Source organism: Eptesicus fuscus, chromosome 7 (assembly GCF_027574615.1).
Source record: "Eptesicus fuscus isolate TK198812 chromosome 7, DD_ASM_mEF_20220401, whole genome shotgun sequence".
Lineage (NCBI taxonomy): Eukaryota > Metazoa > Chordata > Mammalia > Chiroptera > Vespertilionidae > Eptesicus > Eptesicus fuscus.
The window spans coordinates 46560161-46585802 of NC_072479.1; the positions used below are offsets into that span (position 1 = coordinate 46560161).

The 25642-nt window shown below is 37.9% G+C and overlaps 1 protein-coding gene across 5 annotated transcripts in view; it reads right to left on the reverse strand.

The window, feature by feature from the left end:
• LOC103292564 (methionine-R-sulfoxide reductase B3) overlaps positions 1-25642 on the reverse strand; it is a 298232-nt gene that overhangs the window by 211273 nt on the left and 61317 nt on the right. For 2 of the 5 annotated variants that reach the window (XR_008556579.1, XR_008556578.1), the window contains exons 5-12: positions 14852-14931; positions 14623-14768; positions 13625-13726; positions 13096-13198; positions 12265-12443; positions 6053-6134; positions 4070-4175; positions 3902-3980 (exon numbers count right to left, since the gene is read on the reverse strand). Coding sequence is in view for 3 of the 5 variants with exons in the window: in XM_008148807.3 (XP_008147029.2) it covers positions 3516-3679; positions 3902-3980; positions 4070-4175; positions 6053-6134; positions 12265-12443; positions 13096-13198; positions 13625-13726; positions 14623-14768; positions 14852-14931 (1041 nt within the window). In the remaining 2 variants the exon portion in view is untranslated. Of the gene's footprint in view, positions 1-1502; positions 3680-3901; positions 3981-4069; positions 4176-6052; positions 6135-12264; positions 12444-13095; positions 13199-13624; positions 13727-14622; positions 14769-14851; positions 14932-25642 lie in introns of those variants that run through there. The other 3 variants (XM_008148807.3, XM_054718888.1, XM_054718887.1) reach the window with 3 other exon arrangements.

Sequence of the window (25642 nt, forward strand, 5' to 3'; positions counted from 1 at the left end):
CAGTAAAGTGCTGTTACTAGGAGCAGGCAGGGAGACCACAAAGTCAATCTGATTAAGGGAAATGTTCTGGACACATAATACATAAAAACATTGTTCACTTTGGAAATCACAACTGTCATCCATACAGTGAATACAAGGAAAGTATAACCAAGTCCAATATCAGGCTTCAGTTCACAAGATATTCAGGGACCCATAGACCAATTAAGTATGAAGAGGGATTGTGTAATAACGCAGGTTTCATATATTAACTTTTATGAGCTCATCACAAGAATCAAAGCTCTCCTGAGAGCTCAAGGGAAAGAAGACTTATCAGTGTATTATACGAATTAAGAAGAGTTTCAAGTTCAACTAAATTAAAATATGGCTCAGCTATTACCTCATCTGCCCTGATGTCTTCTCCATTTATTAAGATCACTAGTGGCCCGGTGCATGAATTGGTGCACTTTGAAAGGAAATTAATTAGAAGGTGGCTGGCAGGGTGGGACTGGGCGAGATAGGCCAGACACACTCTGGAACCAACCTCCCTGGCCAGCCACACCTGGGGCGGTGCCATGGCTCGAAGGGCATCTGCAGAGTGACCCGGGTCCCTCTGGCAGGTGGGGTCCCTTGGCCTGGCCTGCAGGGCCTGTGGGGATTGGGCCAAAAGTGGCTCTCTGACATCCCTGAAGGGGTCCAGAGTGCGAGAGTTGGTGTTTCTGGGCAGCTCCTGTGTTGAGCGTCTGCTCCCTGGTGGTCATACCTACCGGCCAGTCAGCCGGTTGCTTCATCATATTACACACACACACACACACACACACACACACACACACACACACACACACACACATATGCATGCCTCTCTGTTCTCCCAGAATTTCTTCTGCTCTTTTATCCTTTTATCTCTCACTATATTTTCCACACTATATTTTAACTTAGCTGCCCAATGTTCTGCCTTTAGCTCAGCAGTCGCCAACCAGTGGTCCCCAGACCACTGGGGGTCTGTGAGGTCCAAAAGGTTGGCGACCGCTGCTCTAGACTGTAACCATCCTGAGGAGTGATTTTGTCTTTTCGTATTTGCATCCCTAAGATATACAAACTGCTATATCTATCAACTTACTGAATGACCAAGTCTTCTTTTTACTTGATTAAACCACCAAAAAATCTAAACCATTGCTACTCAAAGCCCATTAACCATTTGTTTATGATGAGATGGGGAGTATGAACCAGAATGTGTAAAAGAACTGCTTCTAGCTAAACTAAACTGTGCTTTAGTAATGCAGCTGATTTACATTCTTGCCCCACTTTGATCCAAACACTTTTTAGAAAAAGACATTTTTCATAAAGAAAAGTAAAATGCTGAGGAATAGATGGTTAAAATTAACTTTAGGGTCTTTATCCATCTTTATAAAACACACATATATTTACAGATACCCAAAAAGATATAAAATAAAGGCATCTACTTTTACTGGTAAAAAAAATAAAGACACAGGGCACTTAAAAAGTTTTTTAAAAGCCAACACGCATTAAAAAAACCTAATAAATTTTAATTTTTTCCTTTTTTGTAACAGGACAAGTAACAGATTACATCAAACTTCAGAACTTCTCAAATATCTAGTTATTATACACATTCCCATCTGTCTTGCAGGGAGGGATCTTGGTCAGCATAACAGTTTCAGGTAAAATAAGCTGCATAATAGTATATATTACAATAATAAGTGTACAATGTTTACATGAAATATGTTTTAGAAGCAAGATAAAGATGTATCTGCATCAAAATGCTACCTTTTAAAATGCCACAACTATTTTTACATTCACTCTTGCAACAGGTCACAAGATGGGGTCACTAAGCTCAGATAAATCACTATGATGCACATAAAATGGTTATTTTATATATTATATATATTTATATTTTCACACGTTAGCATCTGAGACATAAACTGAGAATTTAAAATTTATTCTCTTCAGATAACAAATCATTTTTATTCTTCATAAACATGGTGCCCACAAAAGCACATAGGTAAGGCACAATAGGGTTTTCTGTTACAGAACAGTGTGCATCATGTTTATTTAACCAGAAAACGTGCATTATCTGTGCAAGTTCATGCTGCAAAACCAACACATATACAATAAAAAACAAAAAGGAAACTGAGCTTTAAACAGAATAAAAATTGGTACAACTTTAGCTGTTTCACATATTCATTTGGACTGACAATGATATATCAACAGGTTATTTAAAAAAAAAAAAAAAGACAGTTGTGGACATTACAAGTAAACTTTGCTCCACAACTATTTTAATCTGAAATCAAAAACAGTAATAAAGTAACTTTCCTGAAACAAAGTAAATATCGAGGCACAAAGCAATAGTCACTCGTGCATTTACTATATTGCAAACTTTTCATGACCCAAAACTGTAGATATAATTTTTCAGATACACATTTTGCTGAAACAATGTGCCCTGCTTTAAACTTGACATATAACAGGGGAGCTAATATTTTATTAAGTTATAAATAGATTGGGAAAATGACTTAATCCCAATGGTACTATACCGTAGCCCTAGTATTTATAATAAATACAGCTTTTCACAAAATACTTTTCCAATATCTGCCAATTGCTTCTTTATTGCTCACAGAAATTTGAAACCATTACAACTGGTATCGAAACTTTCACACAAAATCATACTCAAGACATTTTTATATAAAACCTATAAAAGATATTTGAAACTTGTATCTAATACTTCCAGGGTTTTGGCTGTTTGATCTATGTGATAGTACAGCCATATGTATATATGTGTGTGTATATATACACATACACACATACATATATATATACATACACACATATATACATATACATATATACACTTTAGATTATGAATAAAATAGGAAGCTTATTTTACTGCTTTAATGCAGACATCCTCACAAAACATGACTACTTTTGCCACCACCAGCAATTATACATATATACAAAAGCCAGTTTAAGTACATGTACATCCAATTATACTTATATGTAACCACTAAATCCAAATTAGTTTTCCCATATTCCAGCTGTAGCAAATGAATCTCTTACAAGCAATAGAAACCTAAGGTTAAATTAGAAAATGAACAGTTTTACCACATTAGCCTGTAAGGATCTATACAGGTTACTGTATACAAGAATTCACAACATTAGTTCACAGGAAATTATGGAAATACAAGCCTCTTTACCATGCTTTTGTGTGATTATCAAAACACTTTTTGGTGCAAAAATACCACCACCACATCTGAAAATAAGTAATAAAGTCAATGTTCCTCATGCAAAACTTTAAATGCATTGGCTTAAATGAGCTCCAAAAAAACTGAATAAAACAATTATTTACCTACTCAGCATTGCTGCCTCATTGCTAAGTCCCTTTGGAACTTTAAGATTTCTGGAACGTTCAAATAGAGCTGTATTCAATAAAAATATTACATACAAAAAGCATTTAAAAAGGAAGACAGGAAACCAAACTGGAATTTTTCTATTGTAAATAACAGTTCTAGGAGTGGAAGAAAGTCTTTTCAGGAACCTCCTTGAGAATTGGCTAAGCCAGTCCGCAGACGAAGATGAGACATAGAGTTCATATGTTTATTTGATGGCTTCAAGGGAGTGTTGCAAGCAAGAGCGTGGGGAAAGCGATGGTGATATCTATCTAGTCGTAAATATTTTACTGTAACCAATTTCCCTGTTGTAAGATAAAAATAGTATTTTAGATCTGTAAAAATGTGCTTAACAATTTATAGAAAAACTGTGGTAAAAAACATAAACAAAACACAAGTTAACATAATCTAAAATTATTAGTGTAAAAATGCTTAACTTAAAATTCTTTAATTTAAAATCTGGTATACTTTAAATAGTAAGCCATAACTTATCTCTTCAAAATGTTTATAATACTCAAATTTCTTACCATCAAACCAAGAGCCATGCAATGCCTTAAAAGCTTTCCCAGCATATTCTGGAGACAGACATTTAACATATACACAACCCTGCGATATTAAAATAAGAGAGAAACAACAGTCTTAGTTTAATAGCAACAAATTCAAAATGTAGAATTCAATAGTAAAAGTTACTTTACCTCACGTGAATTTTTGTCTACTGCAATATGAACAATGCCATCATTATCACTGCATTTTTCTAAAATTGCTTCTTGAATTGCCAAATGCCACTGATCCCCTATTTCCCTAAAAATTAATGAAAACAAAAATCAACAACCATATTCATACTCAGTAAGAAGTCTTTTGTCTCTTAAAACATATATATATATATATATATATATATATATATATATCCTACTAGAATGGGGATAGTTTAAAAAGGTAGTAGCAAATAAATGCTTGATACTAGTAGGTAGATTTTAAATATATATATTAGCTTTCAGAAGCTCAGCTCTTTTCTCTCTTTCCAGTGTAAGAACGAAGAGCTGGGACAAGGAACGATTAGCCCACCATAGAAGAACAAATGTGCTGTCATTTTTATGTTTAAAATCCCATATACCTATAGTCATTTCTTTTTTCTTTCTACACGTGTTAATAATCACCTTAATGAGTTGGGGTGGACTGGTAAACGTTGAATATTATTTTTAATAATATTTTCAAATTCTTAAACCTAAGCAAAATTTTTAGTGAATACAGTAAGTCCTCAATAGGTTCTGTGACTTTTAAGTGAAATGATGTATGACAACCAAATTTATCAGAGGCTAATTAATATAAACAGGAGTTACGTTCCTACACTTCTCATCAATGTTATAAAATGGCATTAAATAAACTGAACAAAGGACCCGCTGTAATGTATTCTGAGCTTCTCTTCTCCAAAATAATTAGAGTAATACAAGACAAAAATAGTCACCTCAATATTAAGAGAGCTTTACGATATCCTGCTGCAACAATGTAAATTAAGATATAGGTTGTGAGGCAGAGGGGAAAGTGGCTACACTTTAAATTGTAATCTTCATCTTAAACAATAAAATACTGGACTGGCAGTGATTTCCTAACCGTTAAGCTATGAGGTAAGATTCCCAACAGAAGGATTACCATCTTGCTAATTATTTCTATCTCTGCAAAATAGAGGCTGTGTATAGTATACTGACAGTGCTTCCCCACATTTCTGATTTTGCTGTCACTTATTTAGAATTTAATCTTATCAACTATTTCTTTTTTTTTTAATCCTCAACTGAGGATATGTTTCTGATTTTTAGAGAGAGAGAAGGGACTCCCATACTTGCTTCAACCGGGGATCAAATCTGCAATATAGGTATGTACCCTGACCAGAAATCAAACCCAAAATATTTTAGTGTACAGGATGACACTCCACCAACTGAGCCACCTGGCCAAGGCTCAACTATTTCTTGAAATAAATGAGTTATTAAATGTAACTTATAGGTATTTTATATGTAATTAATTCCCACTGTGAGGATTAAAACAAACAAAAAAATAGAATGTCATATCATTGAACAGATAAGCAGTTGCCTCCAGGAAGATTATTATAGCTTATATGTGACATATTATGGATTCTAGGCAAGAACTTTAGACTGTGCTATTATCTGGATGCATGTGCTTCTATAATTATATACACAGAAATGTTTCTCAACTATTAAATGGACAGAAAAGTTTTTCAAATATTACATGGTTAAAAAGGGTCATGCAAGGGAAGGTATGTAACATCTTTGTAGAGAATTTTTACAAGATTAGAAATTTTAAAATAGCAGATATTTTTATCTCTATTGCACATTGAGGCAAAGAACATTGGCACACATGACTGATACGTTTAATAAAGAGCACTGTTTGTATGGTGTGTGTCATTAATTTGACTCAAGCATTTATCTGCTATGTGAGTAAGATTTATAAAAGTTTTACAAATCATTATACATCTGGGTCTTTTAGCCAAACCTTTGGTTGCAATATAACAAAAAGAGAAGAGAAAAATATAACCTTTCTGTAGTTAGAAATTAAGAAGGAAAAGAGATTTTTCAATTACAGCCATAGCATTATAAGAATATCATTGATTTTTCAGCCAAATATTCCAAATAAAAATTACATATACTCCTGATCATAATACTTACATAACTGGATCAAACATATTTCGAATCTTGAGACACGGCGTCAAACTATTTGGTGGTGAATTTCTTCTATCTAAATGAAATGCTACAAAAAACAAATTAGTTTTACTATTTTCCATTATTCTAATTTATTGAAAAGGTATTCAATCATTCAATTCATTCAAAAATATTCACTGTGTATTTTTACTATGAGGCAGACCCCTGGATGTTAAGGTGAATAAGATAGTAATTGCTCTCACAGAATTTAGTTTAGTGGGGGAGACATGAAAAATAGCGTCACCCAAGAAATAATAATTGTGGTAAAATCTAAGAAAGAACAGTACAGAAAGCTCTCTAGGTAACTTAAGTTTAAGTCTGAAAGTATCAGATATTTCAGCAAGGTAGTGACATTTATGCTGGGACCTAAAGAATAAATAAAAATAGGCCAAGTGAAGAGAGGAGTAGTAAAGCAAGAAGGAGCTTGGTCTATTCAAGTAACTAAAAGACATCCATTGTGGCTAGAGTGAGGACAAGAGAAAGATAAACCTGAAGAGAGAGATGTCAGATTGTTCAGGACTATGTAGGTCACAAAGTATTTTAGGGATTACCATAAAGAAAGCCACTCAAACATTCTCAGGAGAGGAATGAGTAATACAATGAGATCTGTCTTTTAAAGTTACAAATTTTAAAAATAGACAGCCATATGGAGAATCACTTAAGTGGAAGCAAAAATGAACACAAGGAGACCAGTTAGGTTATCATAACCCGGCCAGCATGACTCAATGGTTGAGCATCAACCTATGAACCAGGAGGTCATGGGTTCAATTCCCAGGGCATATGCCCAGGATGTAGGCTCTATCCCCAATGTGGGGTGTACAGGAGGCAGCTGATCAATGATTCTCTCTCATCATTGACATTTCTATCTCCCTCTCCCTCTCCCTTCCTCTCTGAAATTAGTAAAAATATATTTTTAAAAAAGGTTATTTAATTATCTAAGAGTGAAATTATAGTAATGTGGATAAGAAAGGACAACAATGAAGATGTAAATAAGTGGATAGAATTGGAACCTATTTTGGAGTAGATCTGATGTAACTCATTTAAAAACTGCAAGTGGAGAAAGATAAGAGAGATTATGGGTGACTCCTAGATGTGTGTCAGAACCAACTAAGGAAAGGTGTCATTAATCAGAAAGGAAAACCAAAGGAGAGGTCAGTTTGGAGAGAGAAGATACTGAGCTCGTGCACGTGTTGAATTTGTAGTGCCCATCTCCTAGTAGAGAAGTAAGTATATAGCTAGGTATAAGAATCTGAAAACTAAAACAGAATACTAAGTTCAAAATATAAATTTGGAAGTTATTGACATATATGATAAATGAAGTCACAGCGAGAGATCAGCTAGGGAGATAGGTAAAATGAGAAAAGAAGATGGCCTTGATAAACTTAACATCTAGAGGTAGAAATAGAAAAGAAGACTGAAGAAATTGTCAGAGGTAGGAAGAAACCAGAAGAAAATGGCATCCCCAAAGCCAAAAGAAGAAAAGTTTCTAGGCAGGCTCAATTGTTAACGGTTCTAAGTAAAATAAGGACAGAGAACAAAAAAAAAAAAATCCATTGGATTTACCAATATAGAAGTTTGAGAGCTATTTCCTTAGAATGAAAGGGATGTAAAACAGACGCGAGTCAGCTGTAAAATAACTGAGAGGTAAAAAAGTAAAGACTATGAGTAAAGTGTTTAACGCTATTTGGCTGTAAATAGGTCATAGCTATATGACAACATAGAGTCCAACACTGTGTTACAGATGAGAGAGACTACAGCATGTTTAAATGGTGATGAAAAGATCCAGTAGATGTAGGGATGTAAAACAGTAAGGGAAGATACTTGAGAAGACCCCAGATCAAGAAAGTCTGTGAACCTCTAGTAGATTGAATAGTATATAGGTTCTGTTCTTAGATGATCTTTTAATTGCAGACAATCTGACTTCCTTGAAATTCCAATATTGCCCTGGACCAGAAGGGGAAGAACCAGAGGGAAAAAACACTCATACTACCTTATGCTAGCTTAGACACAAATTTCCACTAGTCAGAAAGTAGTCCCAAAGATGAAATTGATTTTTAAAATAAATGCTTTGTCTAACAGACCTGTAATCACTTCCTGAGCAAAGTAAAGATATAGTAGTTACTGAATGCTACATTATAAATACCTTCTAATAAAGGCTGTTAATTTCAAGCACTACATCTGTCAGAGCGTAAATAGCTCTCTGACTCCCCAGCAGGTATTGTTTGATTTTAAACTGGTGCTTTAAAATACCTTTAGAAATACTAATATTATATAATCATCTAATTTATGAACAGCTACCTTTTAGAAAGTGAACTAAAAATTCAATAAGGTCAATTATTTAAAAATACTATTAAATAACAACAGCTTGTAGTGGTAGTGAATTCATTCGACTACTATAATTAACAACCCTTCAGCCATGTATTTTTAGAATTAAATCATAGCATTTATAAGGGAAGAAACATTAAGCTTGTTAATAGATTAAACTATCTTTTTACATAAACTACCAAAACCCCTCAGTATACAGCCAGATTTATACAGCATAACATTTGTTAAGATACATTTAAATGAAAGCAAAACTTATTTTATGTATTAATATTTTTAAAAAGCTATATCAGAGTCACTTAGTTATATTTAGATAGACTATATATTTAATGGCATAAAATTAATACTAAAACTAAATTCTATATTAGAGCCACATGAGACAAAAGATATACAAGATAGCTCAGTACTTGGCATGTTTAATACACCAAAACTTTGATGAAACATTAATATAAAAAATACTAGGGCCCTGGCTGGTGTGGCTCAGTTGGTTGAGTGTCATCCCATGCACCAAAAGGTCACTGGTTCGATTTCCGGTCAGGGCACATACCCGGGTTGGGGGTTCAATCCCCAGTAGGGGGGTTGCAAGAGGCAACCAATCGATGTTTCTATCTCTCTCTCCCTTCCTTTCTCTCTAACATCAATAAAAAATTTTTTTAATTAAAAAGTAGAACACTTTAAAAATTATATCAATTCATGTTATTGTATTACATGAATTGCATGAATTAGAGTATTACCACTACTATAACTGACAAAGTTGTATTTTATCACACTTGAACAGTCTTTTCCTAGCTAAAGAAAATGACAAAGTAAAAATAACAGTCTGAGTTTTTAAATCTTAGAGTTTATAGAGCATCCAATTTAACACAAAGTAAATCATACTACTATAAATACGTAAGAACCATATGGATTATTATTTGGGCAAGAAACTGACTTTAGATTTGTCTTGAAAATCTCACATTTAAAAAACAAGACAAACTATTGTATTTTTTCAATTCCCATGAACAAAATAATGGCCTTTTCTAGAACCTCAAAGGCATACATAAGTACTAATTGCTAGCTCTATGAAGAAATCAGGCTAAGACTCCACACCTATTATAATTAGGCATTAAGGTAATCAGATCTGACTGGCTTTGAATTGTTTCTACTGTCAAAGGGCCCTTCTGCATGCACCTTTTAAAACAAATAGTTTAGCCCTAGCTGGTTTGGCTCAGTGGATAGAGCATCAGTCTGTGGACTGAAGGGTACCGGGTTTGATTCTAGGTCAAGGGCACATGCCCAGGTTGTGGGCTTGTTTCCCAATAGGGTGCGTGCAGGAGGCAGCCAATCAATGATTCTCTCTCATCACTAATGTTTCTATCTCCCTTTCCCTTCCTCTCTGAAGTCAATAAAAATATATTTTTAAAAAAACAACAAAATAAACACCCCCAAATAGTTTATTGTTTAGTGCCATCTTTGGCAATGTCAAAGCTTCCTATTTATGCCATGATTATATTAAGCTTATTATTCAAACTCTTTAACAGTGGAAATTAGAAAAAATGGGATCTTATTGTAATTTCAAAATAATTTACTGATCTTTCCCATAAAAGCTATGCTTAGCAAACATTGATAAATGTGCTTTTATCCAACAAGGTTAAAGGAAACTCAACTCACTACTGGTCCTGAAATGCAAATTAAACTAACCATAAGATATAATTTTCCACTAACCATTAAGATACAAAAAATTCAAGTGAGATAACAGGTATCACTAGTAGAGGGTGGATTACATGAGACAACCAAATACAAGCATAAATTTGGATTACATGAGACAATCTGGTGCACGAAATTCCTATATACTTACATGTACACGCTTTTGTAACTATGCAAGCATTAAAAAAATATATATAGAGAGAGATGCTCAGAAAAGCTACTTGGCATGGGGGATATGCACGCAAATAAAAATTGGAAAAAGGAGCAATTAAAAACTTATGATTCCATTTAATATGTCTTATATATATAGCATTATATATGTAAAACATATATACATACCGTATTTTCCGGCATATAAGACGACTGGGCGTATAAGATTTTCCTGGGTTAAAAAATCGTCTTACACGCCGGAAAATACGGTATATGTGTGTGTGTGTGTGTGTGTGTGTGTGTGTGTGTGTGTGTATGTGTGTATATACCATATTTTCCAGCGTGTAAGACAACTTTTTAACTCAGGAAAATCTTATACGCCCAGTCGTCTTATACGCCGGAAAATACGGTATATAAAGCATATGTGTCTTATCTGCATAAAAAATTAGAGGGAAATGCAATTAAATCTTTAATAACTAAGTTGCTTTATTAAGTAAAAAAGGAAAAAATTTAAAGTAATGTATATAGTATTCTATTACAGAAAAGACAAATCGTTTAAGTTTTTATAAGCCAGGAGAAAGTGGAAGGACTACTATTTTAAACTAGTGGCCCAGTGCACCTATTTTAAACTAGTGGCCTGGTGCACGAAATTTGTGCACGGAGTAGGGGGGTTCCCTCAGCCCAGCCTGTACCCTCTCCAATCGGGAACCCCTTGGGGGATGTCCAACCAGCAGTCGGACATCCCTCGCACAATCTGGGACTGCTGGCTCCTAATCACTCACCTGCCTGCCTGCCTGCCTGCCTGATCGCCCCTAATTGCCCTCCCCTGCCGGCCTGATCTCACCCCCAACTGCCTCTGCCTGCCTGATCTCACCCCCAACTGTCCTCCCCTGCGGCCTTATCTCGCCCCCAAATGCCCTCCCCTGCTGGCCTGATCTTGCCCAACTGCCCTCCCCTGCCAGCCAATTTGGTTCTGATTGGTCAGTTTCTATGCCAGTCAGCATAAAAAGCTCCACCTCCTAGGCAGCCATTGGTTCCTCACACTCCACTGAGATTTGGTTCTGATTGGTCAATTTCTATGCCAGTCAGTGTCTCTGGGCCTATCAACAGGGCCTGATCAGAAAGGCAGGACTTATCAGCAGCCCCGGTGGAGGTCTGGAGAGAAATGGAGGCACGGCTTCTGGCCAGACTGGGAGAGAAAGAGAGAGGTAAGTGCTGACCAACAGCTGCCACAGAGGCAACTTGGGATCATGCCAGGGTTCTTTTTCCCCAGCCTTACAAAGGTTTCAGCATTCTGGAGAAAGGGCTGCACGTAGATGATTAAGAAGGAGTCCGTGGACGAAAGATCTTTTTGATAGGCATTGGGGGGTCAGAGGAGCTTCCAGATGAAGGAGCTAGAAAACTCTCCTCCTTGACCAAGGACCTGTGCTTTTATTAAACACCATCTGTCCCAAGGCAAGGTGGGAATATACACTTCAAAGGGTATGGTATCAAAGGGTTTACAGAGATAGTCAGTTTCGGGAATAGCCTACAGCTGTTCAGGTGTTTGGCCAACAGGAGGCAATAAAATGCCCTGAGCTGTCTGGCAGTTAACAATACCATTCAGGTTTGGGGGGAGTGCTTTTTAGCTGTTTCCAACAGGTCAACTACATGTGATTCAACCCTGTTGAGCTCCCCAAGCTTCACCAACCTTTTGGTAAAACTCTTGTAATTATTACATGCTGGAATTGGTTCTCAGCAGGATCAGTCCCTGCTTCTCTCTTCAGGCCTCTCTCTGGCCATGATTCACAGCCCCCTCAGCAGTCAGTGCTGGGGCACTGCGCCTGCAGTGGAAGCAGTCAGTGCTGGGTTGCTCTGGCAATCCAGCGCTGACTGCAGGACTGACTTCCGGTTGGCCAAGCCTAGGTCGTTACTAGTTGTTATGACCCAGGGTTTTTATATATTTGAATAACATAAGACTTGTAATTGAAAATAACAGAACAAATTTATGCTTGTATTTTTTGTTGTTTAAAAATACGTACCTTGACCTTGCCATACTTTCGAAGGTATTACTAATATTTTGTCACAGGATGCAGAAGGCTGGATCCACCGCCAAACTAGAAAATCTGCACCACCTATTCTTCGTGTTTCTGTGCGAACTCTAGACTCGTTAGCAGCAAGGAAGTCAACGGCTCTATCCCAGACTTTCTTCATTCTTTTCCTATTATGTGAACAAAATTATTATCATCTTGGCTTATCATTTTTTTCAAATATTAATAACTAAAGGTAGTGTTATTGTTAATTCTGGCTGTTCTTATGGAGTTTTTCAAAAAAGACTTAGATGCTGAACTTCACTCACCTCAGATTTACTGAATTTCAAACTTTAGAGGTAGAGCATAAGCATCAGTATTTTTTCCCCTCTAAATTTCCACTGAACCCTGATGTATTACTAGGGTTCAGAAAGCTGCTTTAGCATATGGCATCATAGTTATTTTCAAGAAGTTATTGGTTCTCTTATTTTAAAAGCTTTGTTAACAAAATATTTAAAAATATAACTAATAAAACTTCACTGGCCACTGTCTGTTTCTTTATCAAGTTGAAAGTAAAGGAAATAAGGTAGAAATTGACAAAAAAAGAATCAGATGTAACAGAATGAGAATGACTTAGAAATCTAACTGTCTATTTTGCCACTCAAAATCAGGAACGTAACAGAAGAGAGCTTAGAAAGAAAGAAGAGTTTCAAGTACAAAAATAAAGCCTGCACAGTAAAACAGGTCTAGTTGAGAAGGGTCACAACTCTTAATATAATTTTTCACAACTACAGAAAACACCAACATTCTTATTTACTTGAACTCATAATGCTTTGAACACACCTGTCATGAGGCAATATTAAGGAATCTCGTACATGTGGAATAGGCATGAAAGGTTGTAAATCTTTGTTTTCCTGGCAAGCTTCATTATGACTTCGTAAAACATCTGAAAATAAATCAAACACATTTACAAATGAAATCAATCACTGGTTATCATAATATAGTTTATCACATAATGACTATTCTAAAAAATAGTTTAGATTTTTTTATTTTTACTTTTTTGTTAATCCTCACTTTAGGATATTTTTTCCACTGCTTTTCAGAGAGTGGAAGGAAGGAAGGGAGGGGGAAAGGCAGAGAAAGGGGAGGAGGAGGAGATAAAGAGAGAGAGAGAAAGGGAGAGAGAGAGAGAGAAATCGATGTGAGAGATACATGAACTGGTTACCTCCTGCACATGCTCCAACAGGGCGTGGGGAGCGAACGCACAACCCATTGCCCTTGACTGGGAATCAAACCCGAAACCATTCTGTGCCCGAGCCAATGCTCTAACCACTGACCATGGCAATAGTTTAGATTTCTAAAAATACTGTACCTATAATCTTTATCACCATATCATACATCTGTCTTGTTTCCTCTTCCTCTTTTGTCCAGCGATATTTCATGTAACGCAGAACAACACAAACCATCACTACACCTGCAATATTCACATATTTTGCATTTTAAAAATTTGTGGTCAATGACATTCAATAACATTCATTGCAAAAAACAAGAAAAAAAACTCATGACAGTTTATACAGTGATTATTTTAACTGCCATAATGAGATAATGGAATGTGCCTTTAAGAGAGTGGGTTGAATTAGCTACATAATTAAAACTATATAAAAAATTTTAATATTCAACATAATCCAGGTTTAATTTAATCTCACTTCTTTTGTTATGTTGACAACTGAACTGTTTTTAATTTTTAAGTTTTTTTAATGTTTTAAAAACTTGTTAATAATTGCAACATTTAAATTCTAGCTATTAATTTTTTGAAAACAAAAAAACTGTTTCACACACTTTTAACTCTGCAGCTTTAAACTACTAGAAAAGTGAGTCTATTGGGATTAAACATACTATACCTTACTTTTTAGGTAAATTAATTTATTTTTGAGGGACTTGGACAAAAAATAATCTCATAAATTCCTATTTTCAATCAAAATAGTCATATAAAATTTAGGAACATAAATGAAAATTTTAATTCAGGTAAGTAATATTTTTAAAATAAAAAATAATTTTAATAAGCATACATACCTTGCTATATTTATAGTATTTTATTTAAAATACTTATATTTTACTTTTAAAAACTAACCTTAATTTTTATATTTTCCAGTTCTATTTTAAAGTAGATTTCCATCTATGCACTATACCTAAGTACTGTTTTCTAAACTGATGCTGACATTATTTTTAAAAACCTCAATATTATTATATCTTAGAGGAGTTTTGGATGTGATTTGTAATGAAATAAATTATCAATCCTAGCATTTAGTGAAATACAGACACAAAAATTCTAAAATACAATGTATCTTCTTGGTCATCTTAACAACTTACCTAAACATAACAACAATAACCTGTGGGTGACAGTAACAAAAGCGCGCCGAAAACGACACCAAAAAGACATTAGCGGTCTTGTGGACTGTAAAAACTGCACATCAGTTACATTTGTCAATTGTTCGTCAGGGGCAGAGCCAACACACCTATTTAAAAATAAAGGGAGAATTTAGAAGCAAAATCACTTTTTATACTACAAAATGATCAAAGTAGAAATTAAGTCCTTTACCTTATTCCAACATCTTTTCCATTTTCAAAAATCCACTGTAATGACATGTTAAACATATTTTCATATTCAGGACCTAAATTCTAATAAGAAAAATAGAGAACATAACTAACTATTCTTAATAATTCACATTCATTTGACTCTTACAATTAACACACTTTGCATAACACTTTAAACTATACTGCATAACAAAAAGTATTACTCATTACAGAAAAGTAAAAGGAAGAAATTACCATTTCCCCACCACTCTAAGATAATCATGGTTAATATTTTGCTACGTTCTCTTTTTGTTTTGTTTTTTACATTTATAAATGTGTTTTTTTTAATAACTTGTTTCTTTAAGTATCATCAAAAGAGTGAATTAGCAATTTTTTAAAATGTAACACTATTTTTACATGGACAAATGACAAAATATTCAGATGTGGCTATTACATGGACATTTTCTAAACAAGTGAATAAAGTAAGGACATCAAGACTCAAGAAAAACAACTGACCATATATTACTAACGATAAAATTCAAACTCTCAAGTGATAAGTTGAATTTTTAAAAACTTGTATTCATAACTATGAGCTTGACAGCTTCACAATAACTTGAATACCCCTTGCAATGAGACTGGTGTGATATTAGTGAGTATGACTTTGGGGTATGACATAATAAAATGTGTCAACATTTGGAAGACCTATTTAACCAGTAAACCAATATCTTCCAAATGACCGATGCATAAGTTACAAAATCTTGCACAGGTAAAAAATCCATTCTAGTGCAAAACAGACTAATGGACTTCAAAGGCTAAGAATGAAAAAGTTTAGACATGGTTTCATATTCCATATTGCAACTAATCTTTAAGAAACTACTACTTATAGAATTTTAATGTGGTATCAAAGAATAACTATAATTATCTGAGTATTAAAATACTTTTCCCTGAAATAAGTCAGTCAGAGAAAGATAAATATCACATGATGTCACTCAATGTGGAATGTTAATGAACTGAATAAACTCATGCTCAAAAATAGACCCAGTGTCATATTATTGAACCTGGGAGGGAAGGCAGGGAAAGGTGGGTGGGAAGAGATCAACCAATGAACTTGTATGCATATAGGCATAACCTGTGGACACAGACAATGGGGTGCTGAGGGCCTGGGGGGAGAAGGGGGAAAGATGGGAGCTGGCTGGAAGAGGTTAATTGGGGGGAGGGGGGGGCGGAGGAGTACCTATGTAATATTTTCAACAATAAAGATTTAAAAAAAAAAATACTTTTCCCTGTTTTGACTACATTATCTGTATAAGACTAAATTTTTTTATGTATTTCTACCAAACCACAACATAACAGATCAGAAGCAGATATGAGAAACTAGTTGCCTTTTCCTAAGCTACACATTAAATAAATTTGCAAAAGGGAGTCAAGATGGTGGCCGTCAGGACAGCAATGAGGGAGAGAGAGAGAGAGAGAGAGAGAGGGAGTGAAAGGGGATTATGTGGATGTGTGGTGCAATGTGTATGTGTGTGTGTGACAGATCATACAGGGGTCTCAGGGGTTGGCAGAACAGACTGTACTAGACAGGGAACCCCTGCTATGGCTGTAAGCACTCCCAGGGATGCTGGCTCTAGCTCAGAAAACATGCCATCTTGAAGGGGAGAGCTGCTGTGACTAGGAGCCCAGCCTCACCACCACCCAGACTGACCTCAGACACCATCCCGGACACTACAGCCACTCCTGCCAAAAAACTGCTATCCCATCTGCAGACCCACAGACAAGGGGACCCCAGCCTCCCTGGCCTCAGGCTCCTGTGAGCCCTGAGTGCACTCCCCTCCCACTTCACCCACAGTGTCTGTGCGGCACCTAGGCACTCTGGTGAGAGCAAAAATGGGGAGGCAAAGAAACAACCCCCAAAAGGGGGAAGGGAGAAATGGCCAGAAAAGGAACAAAATTAAATAGTGGCATTCAATATGTCAGAAAAAGAATTCAAAGTAAGGATCATACAGTTCCTAAAGTGGCTGGATGAGAAATTCAAGAACTTATGTAAGAATCAAGAGGAAATCAAGAATGATACAGCTACAATAAAAAACACAATGGAAGGTTTCAACAGTAGACTAAAAGAAGGGGAGGACCAAATTAGCGAGTTAGAAGAAAGGGCAGTAAAAGACACCCAATCTGAACAGCAATTGGAGAAAAAAATTAGAAAGCAGGAGGAAAGCCTAAGGGAGATTTGGGACAACGTGAAACAAAGCAACATACATATAATAGGAGTGCCAGAAGGACAAAGAAGAGGAATTATTAGAAAACCTATTTGAAGAAATAATGACAGAAAACTTCCCTGATTTGGAGAAGAAAGAAGTCAAAAAACCACAAGGAGTCTCAAATAAGATGAAGCAAAAAAAAAAAAACCCACACCAAGACACGTCGTAATTTCAATGGCAAATGTTAATGACAAAGAAAGAATCTTAAATGCTGCAAGAGAGAAACAGAGAGTTACTTACAAGAGATCTCCCATTAGATTATCAAATGATTTCTAACAGAAACACATCAGGCCAGAAAGGAATGGAAGGACGTATACAAAATGATGCAAAAGCAAGGGACTGAATCCAATAATTCTCTATCCAGCAAGGCTAGCATGCAAAATTGAAGGGGAAATCAGGCGCTTCGCAGACCAAAAACAGCTAAGGGATTTTATCACTACCAAGCCAGCAATGCAAGAAATGCTAAAGGGACTGCTGTAAAAATAAGAAATAGAAAGGGAAGAACATAGGCATAAAGAATAAAAAAGGCTATAAGCAAGTACCTATCAATAATAACCTTAAATGGATTAAATGCTCCAATCAAAAGACATCGAGTGCCTGAATGGATAAGAAAACATGACCCATATATAAGCTGTCTACAAGAGACCCACCACAGAACAAGGGACTCAGACAGACTGATAGTGAAGAGATAGAAAAATATTTTTTCAGGCACATGAAGAAAAAAAAAGCTGGGGTAGCAATAATTATATCTGACAAAAAGACCTCAAAATGAAGGCCATAACAAGAGATAAGAAAGGCCACTTCATAATACTAAAAGGATCAATACAACAAGAGGATATAACTCTGGTAAACATATGCACCCAATGCAGGACCACCCAAAAACATAAAAAAACTTCTGGAAGATATCAAGGGAGAGATCAACAGCAATACAATCATAGTAGGAGACTTTAATACCCCACTGACATCACTGGATAAATCCTCTAGACAAAAAAATCAACAAAGAAAACAGCAATCCTAAATGGCTCACTAGATCAGATGGACTTAATTGACATATTCAGAACATTTCACTCAAAAGCTATGGAATATACATTATTCTCAAGTGCACACGGGATATTTTGAAAGACAGACCACATATTGGGACACAGGGAAAGTCTCTTCAAATTGAAGACAGAAATCATATCTAGCATCTTCTCAGATCAGAATGGCATCAAATTAGAAATCAACTACAATAAAAACAATGAAAAAAATCAAACACTTGGAAGCTAAATAGCATGCTATTAAACAATGTTTGGGTTACCAAAAAGATCAAATTAGAAATAAATAGCATCCTGGAAACAAATGACAATGAAACACAAAAATCCAAAGTCTATGGGACACAGTGAAAGCAGTCCTGAGAGGGAAGTTCATAGCTCTACAGGCCTACCTCAAAAAAAACAAGAAAAATGGTAATAAATTATCTAACCCTACAACTTGAAGGATTAGAAAGAGAGAAACAAGAAAAGCCCAGAGTAAGCAGAAAGAAGGGAATAATAAAGATCAGAGTGAAAATAAGTGACATAGAGACCAAAAGACAAACAAAAAAACTCAATAAAACCAAGAGCTGGTTCTTTGAAAGGATAAACAAGATTGATGAACCTCTAGCCAGGCTCACCAAAAAGCAAAGAGAGAGGACCCAAATAAACAAAATCAGAAATGAAAGAGGTGAAATAACAACAGGCCCCACACAAATACAAAGGATTGTAAAAAATAAAAATTTAAAAAAAAATACTATGAACTGTATTCCAACAAACTGGTCAACCCAGAAGAAATGGACATATTCCTAGAAATATATGACCTTCCAAATCTCAATCAGGAAGAATAAAAAAACCTGAATAGGCTGATAACTACCAATGAAATTAAAGCAGTAATAATTTAAAAAAAAAAGCTTCCAGCAAACAACAGCCCTGGGCCAGACAACTTCACAGGGAAGTTTTACCAAACATTTAAAGAAGAACTAAAACTATCCTCCTCCAACTATGCCAAGTAATTCAAGAGGAAGGAATACTTTTAAGCTCTTTCTATGAAGGTAGCATTACCCTAATTCCAAAACCAGATAAAGACACTACAAAGAAAGAGAATTACAGGCCAATATCCCTGATGAACATAGATGCTAAAAACCTCAACAAAATTCTAGCAAATCAGATCCAGCGTTACATTAAAAAGATCATATACCATGACCAACTGGAATTTATTCCAGGGATGCAAGACTGGTACAATATCTGCAAATCAATAAACAAGATACATCACATAAACAAACTGAGAGATAAAAATCACATAATCATATCAATCCTATTTAATGAGTCCAGCGACTGAAACAGCGGAACGACCAGAATGACCAGAGATCAGAATGAGGAAGCTGACTGGCCCCACCCCCCAGCAGGGAACCCCACCCTTATCGGGGACGTAGCCAGCCTGCAAACTGCCCATGGCCCCTTGCCCTGGCTGGCCCTGTGCCCCAGTGAGGACCCCCCACCCTGATCCAGCCAGCCAGCCCACAGCTGTGCACTGGGCCTCTATCTAATCTAATAATAGACAAATATGCAAATTGACCGTACCTTCGCTACACTAAGCCACGCCCACCAGCCAAGCCACGCCCACCAATCAATCAGGACGAGTATGCAAATTACCCCAACAAAGATGGCGGCTAATTTGCATATCAAGACAGTGTCGAAAGAAGCCAAGAGCTGCAGAAGGGAGTAAAGCTTCGAAGAAGCAAGCAAGCCAGGGGGGGAGGAGAAGGGAGGAGCGAAGTCAGGGGGGGGGGAGAAGGGAGGAGCGAAGTCAGGGTGGGAGGAGAAGGGAGGAGCGAAGTCAGGGCCGGGGGCGAAGGGAAACGCGGGCGGGCTGGAGGAGAAGGCGGGGCAGGTGACAAGGGAGGAACGGAGGCGGGGTAGAGTGAAGCAGGAAATCCTATTGCAGGATTTTTCCTGCAACGGGAACGCTAGTCCTATATAATAAAAGGGTAATGTGTAAATTGACCCTAATGGTGAACGACCAGATACAGTGATGGAGAACCTATGACACACGTGTCAGCACTGACACGCGTAGCCATTTCCGATGACACGCGGCCGCATGCCAAGGATGAAACATTTGCGAAATAGTGTTTTTTTCCTCAAAGTGACACACTACCCGAGTTATGCTCAGTTTTATGGCGAAGTTTGACACACCAAGCTCAAAAGGTTGCCCATCACTGGACCAGAACAACCGCTTGACCAGTCACGATGAGGTGCACTGACCACCTCTAGGTCCCTTTCCCCGGCCGACAGGCTCTGATCACCCAATGGCAAACAAGGTACTGGGGGTGGGTGGCAGGGGACGCAGGCGTCACCAGGCCAAGGCCCCTGCTCCACTGGTTGCCCCACACACAGAGGGCAACCCGCGGTGGGGGCAGGGCCGGTGAGCAGGCGGAATGGCCGACCTCTTGGTTCCCTCCCCCGGCAGTCAGGCTCCAAACACCCAATAGCAAATGGGAAACCAGGGGTGGGTGGTGGCGGGAGGCAGGGCTGGTGGAACAGCCGACTTCTTGGTTCCTCCCCCCAGCCGGCAAGCACTGATCACCTGATGGTGAACTGGGAATCAGGGTGTGCAGCAGTGGGAGGCGGGGCCAGCTGTGGGCAGCCAGGGAAGATGGCCTTGATTGCAGGCCTGTGCTAGGGACTATACAAAATCAAACACCCTTTCTTGATAAAAATTCTCAGCACAGTGGGAATAGAGGGATTGTATCTCAACATAATAAAAGCTTTAAATGACAAACCTATACTAGTAGCCAACATCATACTCAATGGGAAAATACTAGAATCATTTCCCCTAAGAACAGGAACAAGACAGGGATGCCCACTCTCACCACTCTGGTTTGACACAGTACTGGAAGTGCTAGCCATCTTGATCAGACAAGTAGAAATAAAAAAAAAGGCACCCAAATTGGAAAAGAAGTAAATCTGTAATTATTTGCAGATGACATGATATTATACATAGAAAACCCTAAAGACTCGATCAAAAAACTACCAGACTTAATAAATGAATTTGGCAATGCAGCAAGATACAAAATTAACACCCAGCAATCTATGGCTTTTTTATATGCCAATAATGAACACACAGAAAGAGAAACTAAAGAACAATCCCATTGACCATTGAAACAAAAAAATTAAGATACCTAGGAATAAACTTAACTAAGGAGGTCAAAGACTTGTACTCAAAAAACTACAGGACATTGAAAAAAAAAAAAAGAGATGGGGAAAAAAAACAAACAAATGGAAGAATATACCATGTTCATGGACTGTTAGAAAAAACATCATTAAAATGTCCATACTACCCAAAGCAATCTATAGATTCAATACACCCCCCATTAAAATACCAACAGCTTATTTCACAGACCTAGAACAAACTCTCCAAAAATTCATATGGAATAAAAAAAGACCCCGAATAGCCGCAGCAATCCTGAGAAAGAAGAACAAAGTTGGAGGATCAAAATACCACATATCAAGCTGTATTACAAAGCCACTGTTCTCAAAACTGCCTGATAAGAACAGACATATAGACCAATGGAACAGAACAGAGAACCCAGAAATCTACCCAAGCCATTATGCTCAATTAATATTTGACAAAGGAGGCAAGAACACACAATGGAGTCTAGACAGTCTCTTCAATAAATGGTGTTGGGAAAAATGGACTGATACATGCAAAAAAATGAAACTAGACCAGCAGTTGCCAACCGCTGCTCCAAAGGTTTCCTTAATCCAGTGGTCGCCAACTTTCAGACCGCAGTCTGTGGACCAGTGGTTGGCGACTCCTCAACTAGACCACCAACTTACACCATACACAAAAATAAACTCAAAATGGATAAAGGACTTAAACATAAGACGGGAAACCATAAAAATACTAGAGGAATCCACAGGCAGCGAAATCTCACACATACTTTGAAGCAATACTAGGTGTACCAGTTAATAATGCAGATTTTTTTCAAGAGATGTATGTTGATATGTACGTTATTTTGTATTGACAGCAATCCTTAAAACTTCATATGTCGCCCTAACCAGTTTGGCTCAGTGGATGGAGCATCGGCCTGCGGACTGAAGAGTCCCGGGTTCGATTCTGGTCAAGGGCATGTACCTTGGCTGCGGGCATATCCCCAGAAGGGAGTGTGCAGGAGGCAGCTGATCAATGTTTCTCTCTCATCGATGTTTCTAACTCTCTCTCCCTCTCCCTTCCTCTCTGTAAAAATTTCAATAAAATAAAAAAATAAAAATAAAACTTCATATGTCAAATTTGCTGAAGGTGTTATCATCATAGATATTTTTACACTTAAAAATGTCAAATTTCATGCCAAAAGAAAGAGCATTTGCAGGAAGTTTTAATTCATTACTTTATTTTGAAGAAAAAGTTATCGTATACTTTGGGAAGCTTATGGTGAACATACTGCATCTCAAGATACTTGTGAACGCTGGTTCAAACGCTTTAAAAGTGATGATTTCTCTATATACCAATAATGCACTTACAGAGAGACTAAAAAAGCAATCCCATTTACCATCGCACCAAAAAAATTAAGATACATAGGAATAAACTTAACTAAGTAGGTAAAAGACCTATACGCGGAAAACTACACCACACTGAAAAAAGAGATAGAGGAAGACATAAACAGATGGAAGAACATACCATGTTCATGGATTGGTAGCATCAACATCATCAAAATGTCCATACTACCCAAAGCAATCTATAAATTCAATGCACTTCCCATTAAAATACCAACAGCATATTTCACAGACATAGAACGAATTTTCCAAAAATTCATCTGGAATAAAAAAAGACCCCAAATAGCTACAGCAATCCTGAGAAAGAAGAACAAAGTAGGTGGGATCTCAATACCAGATATCAAGCTGTATTACAAAGCCACTGTTCTCAAAACAGCCTGGTACTGGCACAAGAACATACATATAGATCAATGGAATAGAATAGAGAATCCAGAAATTGACCCAAACCACTATGCCCAATTAATATTTGATAAAGGAGGCATGAACATACAATGGAGTCAAGACAGTCTCTTTAACAAATGGTGTTGGGAAAACTGGACAGATACATGAAACTAGACCACCAACTTACACCATACACAAAAATAAACTCAAGGAGAAACCAAGATGGCGGCATAAGGTAAACACCTAATTGTTGCCTGCCACAACAATTTTGAAACTACAACTGGAAAACAGAGCACACACCGTCCAGAACCACCGGAAAGCTGGCAGAATGGAAAACCTACAACTAGAGAAAAAAGAGAGGGGGACTCTGAGCCTCAGGAGCTGTGGAGGTACGGAGGTCCGTGAGCGCGGAAAGGGCGGGCGGCTGAATACGCGGCAGGCTTGCTCGCAGCGCGCGGAGAGGGAGGGCAGCAGACACTGCCTGGCTAGCTTTTTCGTTTGGGAGAAAAACAAAACCTCCCGACTGCACTGAAATCCAGCTGCGGTTGGGGAGAAACTGGGCTGTTTGGCAGCAGGCGAGGCTCGAAAGCTGCCTTCTCTCAGAGGCATGCAGCCATTGATTAGGGCACGAAGAAAACTGCCCTCTTAGGGCGGCTCGGACAGAAACCAAGTTTGTCTGCGCCATTCTGAGACTCCGCCCCATCCAAGCTGAGCACAGCCCTCCCAGTGACTGGATTTCTCGTTCGGGAGAAAAACAAAACCTCCGGTCTGCACTGAAATCCAGCCCCAGCTGGGGAGAAACTGGTCCGTTAGGCAGCGGGAGAGGCTCGAAAGCTGTCTTCTCTCAGAGGCGCGCAGCCATTAATTCGGGCACGGAGAAACCGCCCCTCTTAGGGTGGAGCAGACGGGAAACCAAAGCTTGTCTGTGCCACCCTGAGACTCCGCCCCATCCAAGCTGAGCACAGAAGCTCTCCCAGCGGAGACACTGCTGATCCTCACAGCCAACTGGCTTGGAGATCAACTCCCACCAGTGATACCAACAATCCCAACCACTCTGAACTCCAGTTTTTTGGGACACGCGGGGGACCCAGACGCCTACGGGACTCTCGGCCATCGGTCGGAGAGTGAGAGTGACTTTTCTGTCGGTGTGGACGACACCAGATTTCAACCACTCTCATAAGGGACACATTCAAGAGGCAGACTCAGTGAGCACCAAAGCCCTACTGTGTCTCCAGCACAGCAATTCCGTTATAGACACAGCAAGGCCCTCACAACCAATTGGACCGGAGGTCAATTCCTCCCAGTGTACCAACAGCAATCAGGGCTTTTAACTACACCAAGACTTTCCACTCAGCCCACAAAGGGGAGTACCAAGAGCGACCACCTAGGGTGACTGGGGAAGCTGAGCTACCGGCCCCTATAGGTCACCGACCACACAAAGCCACTCCATCAGCACAGGGAGGCAACCAAAATGTGGAGACATCGAAGTATGTCACAAGTAGGAGAGATAGATGAAAGCAAACTAATGGACGACACAGTGTTCAGAACCATATTTATAAGGTTACTCAAGAATCTTCTAAAAACCGCAGAGAAACTTGAAGAGACCTTCAAGGACCTAAATGAGAATACCAAAAAAATGGAAAAGGACCAGTCAGAAATTATGCATACACTGTCTGAAATAAAGAATATACAGAGTAGACCACCGCACCCGAAGAGTCAAACCAAAGATCAGGAATATGAGGAAGAAAAAAAACCCAACCAGAGAGGCGGAAAGAAAGAAGAATCCAAAAGTGTGAGGATAGCATAAGGAGCCTCCGGGATGGCTTTAAGCGTACCAATATCCGAATTTTTGGGATGCCAGAAGAGAGAGAGCAAGATACTGAAAACCTATTTGAAGAAATAATGACAGAAAACTTCCCCCACCTGGTCAAAGAAATAGACTTACAAGTTCAGGAAGCGCACAGAACCCCAAACAAGAGGAATCCAAAGAGGACCACACCAAGACACATCATAATTAAAATGCCAAGGGCAAAAGACAAAGAGAGAATCTTACAAGCAGCAAGAGAAAAACAGTTAGTTACCTACAAGGGAGCACCCATACGACTGTCAGCTGATTTCTCAACAGGAACTATGCAGGCCAGACGGGAATGGCAAGAAATATTCAAAGTGATGAATAGCAAGAACCTACAACCAAGACTACTCTACCCAGCAAAGTTATCATTCAGAATTGAAGGGCAGATAAAGAGCTTCACAGATAAGAAAAAGCTAAAGGAGTTCATCACCAAACCAGTATTATATGAAATGCTGAAAGGTATTCTTTAAAAAGAGGAAAAAGAAGAAAAAAGTAAAGATAAAAATTATGAACAACAAATACATATCTATCAACAAGTGATTCTAAAAATCAAGTGAATTAAAAATCTGAGGAACAGAATAAACTGGTGAACATAATAGAATCAGAGGCATAGAATCGGAGTGGATTAATAATTCTCAGGGGGAAAGGGATGTCTGTGTGGGGGGTATGGGAAGAGACTGGACAAAAATCATACACCTATAGATAAGGACAATGGGGGGGAGGGAACCGGGTGATGGGGAGATATGGGGGGGAAA